The 11,770-nt window shown below is 40.8% G+C and overlaps 1 protein-coding gene across 1 annotated transcript in view; it reads left to right on the top strand.

Moving 5' to 3' along the window:
• Positions 1–3,361: 3,361 nt before the first annotated feature.
• The window catches only part of LOC132398975 (protein disulfide-isomerase-like), a 29,543-nt gene continuing 21,134 nt past the window's right edge, over positions 3,362–11,770 (top strand). The window contains exon 1 of the mRNA XM_059978811.1: positions 3,362–3,419. Coding sequence (XP_059834794.1) covers positions 3,362–3,419 — 58 coding nt within the window. The remainder of the gene's footprint in view (positions 3,420–11,770) is intronic.

Genomic DNA, 11,770 nt, shown 5'->3' with positions numbered 1-11,770 from the left:
TTAATTTAATAATAGAGCACTTACCACAGCTTTCACTCAGAGTATTAGTATCAATCTAATTATCACTTTGTTCCAGCCCAGAAGATTTCTCCCTTCAAGTTTGAGATCTATTTCACCCTATTATTCAATCTGTTTTAGTATCTGTTTAGTGACTATACTCCACATAAAAAAAACCTTGGCTGTTTAAACTAGATCCTTTCCAACCTACTTCGTTTTTTTTTGCAAATTGATCCCCTATTCTCTGATTTCCAATCCTCTTGCCCAAATTATTCCATAGAACTCTTCAAAATTTTGTTCACCTTGATTGAAACTTTCTCAAGTCCTCCTGGCTCTATGCCTTTTCTCACTGTCATCACCTGTAAAATTATTCTGATGCCAAAGGTGATTATTTATCAGAGAGGATTCCTGTATTTTGCAATCAAAACAGGAGATGGCAGCAAAGTGCAATCAGCAACTGCTGGCCACAGTTCTAACAATTCACTGGAATCCAATCAATTATCAACTTTTACAATCTAATAGAGCAAAGAAATTTAAAACTAATGATATACAGTACTGTGGAAAAGTCTTAGGCACATATATATATAGTGAGGGTGCCTACGACCTTTGCACAGTGCTGCAGTAATTTTATGTTTTGCACTGTACTGCTGCCACACCAAAAAAAAACACAAATTTCATGACTATATGGAGAGGGGAGGGAGTAGAAGGCACTAGAGAGACATTCTGTAATGATCAATAAGCCATTTATTTAAAATCAAATGGCGTCTGCAACCATGCCACCCCTTCTCTGTCTTTCCACGGTGCTCCAGCCTCGTCATTCCCAACATCCATTGATCCCACCAGATTTACAAACGCGGACCTCTGCTCCACATTGACAAATACAGTACTGAGCAAAAATCATAGGCGCCATAGCTACATATGCGTATGTGTGCCTAAGACTTTTGCACAGCACTGTATTATCAGAGAAAGAACACATACTCTTTGATACAATACTAATGTAATTAAATTTGATTTAGTGGTAAGCTACTGCACTTATTTTTAACAATTTGAAATAATGCCAATATTATGATACCTTAGAAGTGTAGAATTTGATAAATTATCAGTATCAAAGAATGTGGAATATTAAGCAATCTAGTGCAAACATGATACTGTAGAATTTAAAATAATGCTGTTATTATGCAACAGAAAGTTCAGTCGATTGGACAGCATCTGTGGAAAGTGAAAGAAAGTTAAAGTTTCAGGCCAAATAATCTTTCAGGTTCTTCAATGTGAAATGTTAATCCCATTTTCACAGATACCTCCTGATCTGTTGAGTGTTTTCAGTATCTGCAGTACTTTGATTTTCGAATAGTATTGAATACAATTTTTTAAAGATCATTAACATCAGTTTTTATGAGTAGCAGGTTTTAACTGAGTTTCTTTGTGAAAGAAGGAAGTCAGTAAGCATAAAGAAGCTCCCCATATACTGAGCAAAAATCCAATCCAAAGAAGAGCTCAATCTGAATTTCACAAGCACTCAGAAGAAAAGGACTGAGAGACGTATACTGGACAATGAGAAACTCATTATTTGCAGATATACAATGTAAGGTTTTTCAACAGATAAACCTATAAACTGGAAATAACTTCACAGAACATGTTGATTGTCATGGCTGCAGTCAGTGTAATGGAGAATTGTATTTGTATTTATAATGGCATAAAAATTTTCAATGAGCTACAACAGTATTATTTCAGCTGTAACTACAGATTACTTGTAGAGTTATGTAAACCAGGAGTACTCAGGTCAATGCCGTTTATACGTATAACGGAACAGCAAGAGGAATAAAACCCACAAAATTACACAGAGATCTCCTGTTCTGCATGAGACTGGACAACAGCTCTTAAAAGTGAAATAAACACGGAGAATGCTGAAAACATTCTTCAGGTCAGGCAACAGTTAGTGTTTCAGATAGAAAGCAAATGCGTTTGAAAATGCAAAGGAGGAGGAATGTGGAAAGAAAAAGGGAAGGAAGGCAAGAAGACAGAAAGCAAGAAAGGTTGGACAATGCTATTGGTGTTGGTTAGTGCTGAGGGCTTGCTCATCTGATCATTCTTAGGTAGATATAAAAATGAGGTGAATGAAAACAGAGAGAGAAAGAAGGTAAAAAAAATACTGGAATCATAAGATTACAAATACACCAGCTGATGGAAAGAAAAATAAAGGCTGGAAATATTCAGAAGGTCAGGCATGACCTGTAGAGAAAGAAACAGCTAGCATTTCAGGTCAGTTACCTCTTGTTAGGACCAGGAAACATTTAAAGTAGTCCAGCTTGTTTCAGACTGCAGAGATGGGGGTTAGAGAGAATAGAAGGAATATTTGGGAAAGGGTGGAGACTGAATGAGAATCAGAATCAGTTTTAATATCATTGGCATATGTACTGCTCCTTGAAGTTGACTTGGATACTACATAGGCTAGAACCCATGATGGAGCTGACTAATTTTGCAATTTTCTGCATCTTACTTTGATCTTGTGCAGTTGCCCTCCCATACCAGGTGGTGAGGCTGTCAGTCAGAATAATCTTCACAGTAAATCTGGAGATGTTTTTGAGTGTTTAAGGTGACAAACCAAATCTCCTCAAAGTCCTAATGAGTTATAGCTGCATCATTATGTTGCGTCCAGGTTAAGTTCTCAGAGATACTGACACCGAAGAACTTGAAATTGTTCACTCCCCCCACTTCTGATCCTTCTTTGAGGATAGGTTAATGGTTCCTTGTCTTACTTACTCTTTCTGAAGTAAACAATCAGCTCTTTGGTCTTGCCAATGCTGAGTGTAAGGCTGTTGCTATGACACCACTCAATTAGTTGGTATATCTTGCTGCTGTACGCCCTCTCCTCTCCATCTGAGATTCTGCTAACAATAGTTGTATCATCAGCAAATTTATAGATGGCATTTGAGCTGTGACTAGTCGCACAGTCATGGGTGTAAGAGGGAATAGAGCAGCGGGTGAAACACTCATCCTTCAGTGTTGATTGTCAATGAGGTGGAGATGTTATTTTCAATCCGCACAGATTGTGATCTTCCACAATCAACAAATCAATCAATGTACGACAGCTGAAATGCTCAACAGATCAGACAACACTTGTTGAGTGAAAAAGCATGGTGTTAACCTGAGAGGTTAATGATTTTCCTTAGAATCAGTCTGTTCAAACTAGAAAACCTTGTTAGCTGGAATCATTGAGTTCAGTGTTAAATCCTGGTGGCTGTAGTGTGTGGAGTCAGAAGATGCTGTTCTTATCACTGAAGATGAGCACTCCTGATGGTACTGGCAATGAGTCACTGAGAACAGCAACTTAACAAGGAGTTTATTTAGCTAGCAATGCCGAGGGATGAAGCTGATGTTTCTGCTGAGGATTGATCATTCAGTGTTACAAAGGAGAACCTCAGGTAATGAAAATGTGCAAGGGTAAAACTGGAGGGAGAGTTGGGATCAGAGGAAAGTGAAGAGAGAGAAGGATATGCAAGGGCATTAGAATTTGAGAGTTGTTGAAAATTGTGATCTTCGATGTCTTAAAGGGAGGAAACCACTTTTGCTAAAGGATCAAAATGTGTAGAAAGATGAGGACAAGCTATGGACCATATTAGTTTTGTGAGAGACTAAATTAGTGCTGTTGAGGAGAAAGAGGCTTCCATAGACAGCAGCAGGCAGGGTGGTACCTGCATTAGGGAAAGATTAGAGCTTAGTTCACTCACTCACTTGTCTGCTGGCATATATGAACCAACACACCCCAAATGCTGCAGGAACTCAGCAAGTCAGGCAGCATCTGCAGAGGGAAATGAACAGTCACTGTTTGGGCTGAAACCCTTCATCTGAGCTGGAAAGAAAGAGGATGGAAGCTGGAATAAACGGGTGTGAGAGGGATGGAAGCATGTTCTGATAGGTGCTAGGGAATCCGGTGAGTGAGAGGGAAGTGGGAACAATGTGAAGCTGGAAGGTGGGAAGGATTGAATGATAAGAAAAGACAATAGACCATGGAATAAAGACAAGAATGTGGTGAGCCAGAATGGGTGATGGGCAAGTTGTGAGGAGAGATAGGAAAGAGAAGGGATATCTTAATCTTCTTTTTGTGCTATGTTACAAGAAGATCTAACAAATGTCAGCTGGATGGGAAAACCCAACCAGAGTGTGACACAGAGGAAAAGATACTGCAAGTTCTCAGAATATCACCTACAAAACTCTTTGTAATATACCGGAGCTGAAGAGCTGAGCCATTGGGGGTCAACATAGAAACAAGCAACATCAAAATGACTACTGAAACCAAATGGAGGGGAATGATACTCACACTATTCAATTTTCTCACTTCCATGAATGAGACCAAATCTTAAAATATTGTTCCTTCTCTCTTTTTGCCCTAGTGTCCCTTGGACATGCCTTACCACTTTCTAGCTGAGAAACCTTCCAGCTTATTCTTCGCAATTAACTCTACTTAAAGGAAGCACAACCCACATCTGCCCTCAGCAAATTCTTATTCGTACAATCCTAAAACCCTTACGTTTCTTTCTCCTCTGAGGAAAAACAGCATCCAAGCCTTTAGAAGGCTAACTGTTCCATAAAACCAGATCCTCAGTCACTGCCACATCACTTTAGCACTGAGTAAAAATGAATTTCCCTAGTTACCTACAAAGAACTGTGCATCAGTCAAGTCACTTGATGTATGCTTGCTTGTGACATGACCAGGGTGGCTTTACAGTGATACCTCATGGCCTCCTGGACTGACTTTTTGCCATAGATGATGATGGCAGTGATTAATTTCTGTTATGTTATGGAGGCCTAGTAGTAGTAGTAGTGTGACTAAGGGTCCTTGGGCAGTTTCTGGTAGGGCTGGCTCATTATCTTTTGATGAAAGATTCTTTGCTTACACACCAGCTTACTAAGGTTCTGCATAAAGTGAGGGTCTCATCTGGTCTGGTCTCTTCTCTTAAAATGCTGCCCATTTCTGCCCTGCTGCTGCCCCTGTCCTCTGAGCTAATGGAGGCACCTAAAATTTCATCCCTGCAGCTAGAGGTGGACTGACCTGGGGCAGGAAACATCTTTCCGTGGCTCTGTTAAAGAGAGTGGGAAGCAAATTGTTTGAGACCCCGCTTACTTTGCCATCAAAAAAAATCTCAGCTGCTGAAATTGTCAAGGAGTCCTGAGATCAATGCCTAAAGGATGATCAGAAGTGTGGAGATTGAGGCAGAGCCCTGAATTTGTGAGTTAAGCGGGAAAGTCAAAGCTCTGGGTCTGCTGGAGGCTGGAGACCAGAGACTGTTTGTCTGGGGATTGGAGCACTGTGTATGTGGAATGATGAGTGGGAAGCCTCTTTTGCTGATGTTGCCTTGTTATTTGTTGTGCTATGTTTTGGTGTGTTCTGTGTTGTTCTGGTGAGTGTTCTGGTCATGCTAAGCTTGTGCTCGAATGTGCAGTGATACCCTCCCTGCTGCTCTCAGCACATCCTTGGGTTCTGCTGGCTGTTTAAACAAATGACTCATTTCACTGTATGTTCTAATGTTCATGTGATGAAATAAAATGAATCCAAATCCAGGATCTCTGTGGATGCAAAGCTGTTGCTTCCAATTATGTGGTTGGATTTATGAACATATCCATAAGTTCATCAAAGTCTCCGTTTACTGTAAAACAGCAGTCAGAGCAGCAGAACACCTGGGCTTCAGTATAAACTGCAAATAAGCTAATTCAGAGCTTCATGGGAAGCATCATAAAGCTCTTGGTTATGTCAGAAAGCCAGTGGCATCCTATTTTCCTCCCAACGAAACGTCAACCACAGACTGCAGCATTCTGGGGCAGCTACTACACAACCAGTGAGCTGGATTCAATCCTGGCCTCTGGTAATATCTGTACAGAGTCTGCACATTCTCCCTTTGACCGCGTTGGTCTCTCTTGGGTGCTCCACTTCCCTCCAATATCCCAAAGAAGTGTCAGTTGGCAAGTTAAATGGCCAGTGTGAAAACCAAATAGATGTAGGTGGCTGGTAAGTCTAGGGCAGTTACGGAGATGTCGGGGGAATAAAATGGGATCAGTGTAGAATCTGTACAAATGGTGCTTGATGGTCAGTGTGGAGTTGGTGAACTGGAGAGCTTGTTTTAATAATGTATGACTCAGTGAATCACTGACTGAAACATACAGTATCCCCACATACCATGGGAATTCTGGGTAAGTAATGAGCACTTTATTCTGAGAACTTGCAGTTTCTTTTCCTCTGCGTCATGCTCTTGTTGGCTTTTCCCTCCCAGTTGTCCTTCGTTAGATCTTCTTGTAATGTAACGCAAAAAGAGTAAGTTATGCGCGTGCTATGTGAGAATCTGAATCAGAATCAGGTTTATTATCGCCAGCATGTGACGTGAAACTTGTTAATTTAGCAGCAGCAGTTCAATGCAATACATAATATAGCAGAGAAAAAAATAATAACTAAAATAAAATAATAATAAACAAATAAATCAATTGCATATATTGAATAGATAAAAACAAAATGTGTAAAAACAGAAATACTGTATATTAAAAAATATGAGGTAGTGTCCAAAGATTCAATGCCCATTTAGGAATTGGATGGCAGAGGGGAAGAAACTGTTCCTGAATCACTGAGTGTGTGCCTTCAGGCTTCTGTACCTCCTACCTGATGGTAACAGTGAGAAAAGGGCATGCCCTGGGTGCTGGATGTCCTTACTAATGGATGTTGCCTTTCTAAGACACCGCTCCCTAAAGGTGTCCTGGGTACTTTGTAGGTTAGTGCCCAAGATGGAACTGTCCAGATTTACAACCTTCTGCAGCTTCTTTTGTTCCTGTGCCCTCCATACCAGACAGTGATGCGGCCTGTCAGAATGTTCTCCACAGTACAACTATAGAAGTTTTTGAGTGTATTTGTTGACATGCCAAATCTCTTCAAACTCTTAATAAGGTATAGCTGCTGTCTTGCCTTCTTTATAACTACATCAATATGTTGGGACCAGGTTAGATCCTCAGAGATCTTGACACCCAGGAATTTGAAGCTGCTCACTCTTTCCACTTCTGATCCCTCTATGAGGATTGGTATGTGTTCCTTCATCTTACCCTTCCTGAAGACCACAATCAGCTCTTTCGTTTTACTGACGTTGAGTGCCAGATTGTTGCTGTGGCACCACTCCACTAGTTGGCATATCTCACTCCTGTACACCCTCTCGTCACCACCTGAGATTCTACCAACAATGTTTGTATCGTCAGCAAATTTATAGATGGTATTTGAGCTATGCCTAGCCACACAGTCATGTGTATATGGAGAGTAGAGCAGTGGGCTAAGCACACACCCCTGAGATGTGCCAGTGTTGATCGTCAGTGAGGAGTTTATGTTATCACCAATCCGCACAGATTGTGATTTCTGGTTCGGAAGTTGAGGATCCAATTGCAGAGGGAGGTACAGAGGTCCAGGTTCTGTAACTTCTCAAACAGGATTGTGGGAATGATGCTACTAAATGCTGAGCTATAGTTGATTAACAGCATCCTGACATAGGTGTTTGTGTTGTCCAGGTGGTCTAAAGCTGCGTGGAGAGCCATTGAGATTGCGTCTACCATTGACCTATTGTGACAAAAGGCAAATTGCAATGGGTCCAGGTCCTTGCTGAGGCAGGAGTTCAGTCTAGTCATGACCAACCTCTCAAAGCATTTTACCACTGTCGATGTGAGTGCTACCAGCTGATAGTTTTTAAGGCAGCCCACATTATTCTTCTTTGACTCTGGTATAATTGTTGCCTTTTTGAAGCAAGTGGGAACTTCCGCTTGTAGCCGTGAGAGAGGTTGAAAATGTCCTTGAGTACTCCTGCTAGTTGTTTGGCACAGGTTTTCAAAGCCTTACCAGGTACTCCATTGGTAACTTCCACCTTGTGAGGGTTCACTCTCTTTAAAGACATTTAACATCAGCCTATAAGATGGAGATCACAGGGTCATCAGGCGCAGTAGGAATCTTCACAGCTGTAGATATATTCTCCCTTTCAAAGTGTGCATAGAAGGCATTGTGTTCATCTGGTGGTGAAGCATCACTGCCATTCATGATATTGGGTTTTACTTTGTAGGAAGTAATGTCTTGCAGACCCTGCCAGAGTTGCCGTGCATCCAATGTCACCTCCAACCTCGTTTGAAACTGTCTCTTCACCCTTGAAATAGCCCTCCACAAATCATATCCGGTTTTCTGGTACAGGCCTGGGTTGCCAGACTTGAATGCCACAGCCTTCAGCAGATGACGTGCCTCCTGGTTCATCCACAGATTTTGGTTTGGGAATGTACAGTATGTCTTTGTGGGCACACACTCATCCACACAGGTTTTAATGAAGTCAGTAACAACTGCAGCATACTCATCCAGGTTTGAAGATGAATCCCTGAGTACAGACCAGTCCACTGATTCAAAGCAGTCCTGTAAGTGCTCCTGTGCTTCCCTTGTCCAAACCTTCTTGGTCCTCACTGCTGGTGCTGCAGTTTTCAGTCTCTGCCTGTACTCAGGGAGTAGAAGTACAGCCGGGTGATCAGACATCCCGAAATGAGGGCATGGAAGAGCACGGTAGGCATTCTTGATGCTGGTGTAACAATGGTCCAGTGTGTTGTCTCCTCTGGTATTGCAAGTGATCTGTTGATGTATGTCTTGTTCCATACAAAACTAGTGAGGACGGGTGTAGATTGGCTCAGAATGAATAGCCTTGATTTCTAAGGATTCAGATTTACATCCAAGGTTCACAGTTATCCTTCCTTTCTCTCCCATACATCTGTGGAGGTGTGTTGACAATCATATCCAGTGTGTCAACATGGCAGCTACAGTGCCTGCTAATGTCACCGTTGTCTCTAGTGCTAAGATTTGGTAAGTATCATACTCTTTTTTAAAAGAAAACAGGTTCATGCTTTAGAAGAACCAAATAATTTATCCTTGCAAATCTGTAGTAATAATCTCATCAATTTTATTGGTAGATTAATTTTCAGTATTTTTCCACAAAATCTGACGTGATATCAATATGTGCGAACTACTGCTCTGGCCACTGTGGACCTTTCCTGTTATTATTGGTTAAAGTTTCTCTAGGGTTCTGTGATATCTTTCTTTGTGTTATGTTTTTGAAAGAGAAGTAGTTCTTGACACACAAGTTTGTCAAAATGGCAACTGACAAACAGATATGTAATTGGTAAATGAAGAATAGGATATAAAGAATAAAAAAATCAGAATAACAAATGTTCTTCAATAAGCAAAAGTACTGAACTGGAAGCAACAAGGCTATCTCCGATTTATAGTTACTTGACAGGAATGTTATAGGATCCGGGAAAATAGTCAGGAAGGAGACTGAAGACTTGACCAGAGGCAGGTTTGATTACCGTAGTTCTGTCTGCTCTTTTACATCTTACCACCTCTAAACACCACCCCTGGCAAAGTTTCCCCAATATTTCACAGAGCCCCCAGATCAGAGAATTCCTTCTCTGCAAATTTTTTCATCTCAATCCTAAACCGTTTAAACCTTATTGCAAAATTGGACTTCCTATACCTAGATTTCCCAGCCAGGGAAAGCGTCTTCCTTGCGTCTCGCCTTGAATTTTGGAATTTTTTGGAGAGATCTTTCATTCTTCTAAGCCCTGGAGAATGCAGATGCAGTCTATTCAACTACTTCCCAGATGGCAAACCTGTGATCAGCCTGGTGAGTCTTTGTTGTTTGTCCTCTACTTGCTTTCTTACATAACGGCACCAAATCTACACACAATGCCCCAGGTGAGATCTCACCAAAGCCCCAAGCGATTGCAGTCAGACTTCTTTAATCCTGTATTCCAATCCTTTAATAATGGAAGCCCACAATCCATTTACCCTCATGATCACTGACTTTGCCTGCTTGTTGGCCTGCCATGACCCATGTATAAGCATGTCTAGGTTCCTTTGAATATCAACACCACCCTCTTTCTATTTAACACTCTGATTTTCAGTTACTTCCACCAAAGTGGATAACTTCACATTCTTCCATATTTTGAAATTAGAACTGGAATTGCAGACAGCCCACCCTGCAAAAACTCATTTCAGGGAGGTAGAGCCATCAATTTGTGGGAGACTCCTGGGAGAGGTGGGATGTCTACAATAGAGAGGCTCCTTAGTAGCTAGCCAGCTACTTTAAATAATGTTAGCCATGCTAATGAATGAATGACGCCTGTTAAGCTCACCTCCCTCTCTCTCCCTCTCCCTCTCCCGCTCTCCCAAAAATCGATTTCTGGGATATTGTATATCATTTGCGGGTGTCAGGGAGCTGCTATCAATTTGTGGGAGACTCCCAGAACATCTGAGAGAGGTGGGATGTATGGAATTGGTTTGTTACTGTCACATGTATTGGTATACGGTGAAAAGCTTTTCTTGCATATCATTCCTACAAGTTAAATCATTGCACAGCACACTGAGATAGAGTAAAGAAAAGCAATAGAGTGCAGAATAAAGCGTAACAGTTATAGAGAAAGTGCAGTGCAGGTAAACAATAAGTTGCAAGATAATAATGAGGCACACTTTGTTCCATCTGCTGTATTCTAACCCTCTAACCCTGTTTGTCCATATTCCCTTGTATTCTCAAGGCGTCTTCATCTGCACTCATAATTCCAACTTAATTAGTATTAACTTGGAAATATGTCATTTGGGATCCTCAACTAAATAATGTAGTTTGAGAATAGTTGGTGCGCTAACGTTAATGATCAACGTCCTTTATGGGATGTTATTGAAACCCTTCCAAAAATCCAAATACACCATATGTACTGGTTCACTATTACACCCTTCATTATAGATTCCAGCATTTTCCCTCTCACCGATGTTAGGCTAATAGGTCAGTAGTTTACTGTGTTTCTCTTTCTTCCTTTGTCACATTTACTACCACAAATCCATCGGAGTAATTTTGGATTGTATAAAAGTCTCAAAGATAATAATCAGAGCATATGATTACTAAGACATCAGATCTGAAGACTGAGTTAGAACACTTAACCACTGTGTTTTGGGTGATTTCATATATATTGATGTCATTTGCATGAATGGCCAGTGCAGTCCGAGGATGGGTTGAGGGCAGCCCCCAGGTGTTGCCATGTTTCCAGCGCCAACATAGCATACCCATAACTTACTAGTCCCAACCCATACGTTGTTTGGAATGTGGGAGGAATCCATGAAACCCATGTGAGTCATGGGGAGGACATACAAACTCCTTACAGACAGCAGTGCAGATTGAACCCAATTGCTGGTGCTGTAAATCGTTACGCTAACTGCTATGCTACCGTGCTGGCCCTGGACTTAATGAACTTAATAAACTCAACCATTTAAAATAATTAGATGATTAAAACTGTGATTATATAGTTTTTAAAGCTTGTTACTGAATCTTTGGACAAAAGTTACAAGGGGAATAAAGGTAACTTCGTCACTGGAAACACATCAAACCAACCTTATATTAATCAGATATTCTAAACTAGAACAGGCAATGCTTATATAGAACGTTTCTCTCTATCCTGGTTCTGAGAAATAACTTGTTTGCTCTTTTTCCCAGTTCTGATGAACAGAATATGAAATAATAACTCTTTCTCTTTCCACAGACACCGCCCAACTTGTGGTGTGTATTTACCATTTTTGTCCTTGATTTTGATTAAATAGATCAATTTATCACCTAATTGTAAAATCTCTCTAAGTAAATCTTTAGTGTAACTAGATGAAAATTAAATAAAAGGAATAGTTCATACAGGAAGACTTACTCTGGCTGTCATTGTGCATTTGATTGCATAATAAACTTTG

This window comes from Hypanus sabinus, chromosome 9, assembly GCF_030144855.1.
Source record: "Hypanus sabinus isolate sHypSab1 chromosome 9, sHypSab1.hap1, whole genome shotgun sequence".
NCBI classification, from domain to species: Eukaryota; Metazoa; Chordata; class Chondrichthyes; order Myliobatiformes; family Dasyatidae; genus Hypanus; species Hypanus sabinus.
Note: the sequence above shows the minus strand (reverse complement) of the source record. Positions and strands in the feature narration are given on the sequence as shown.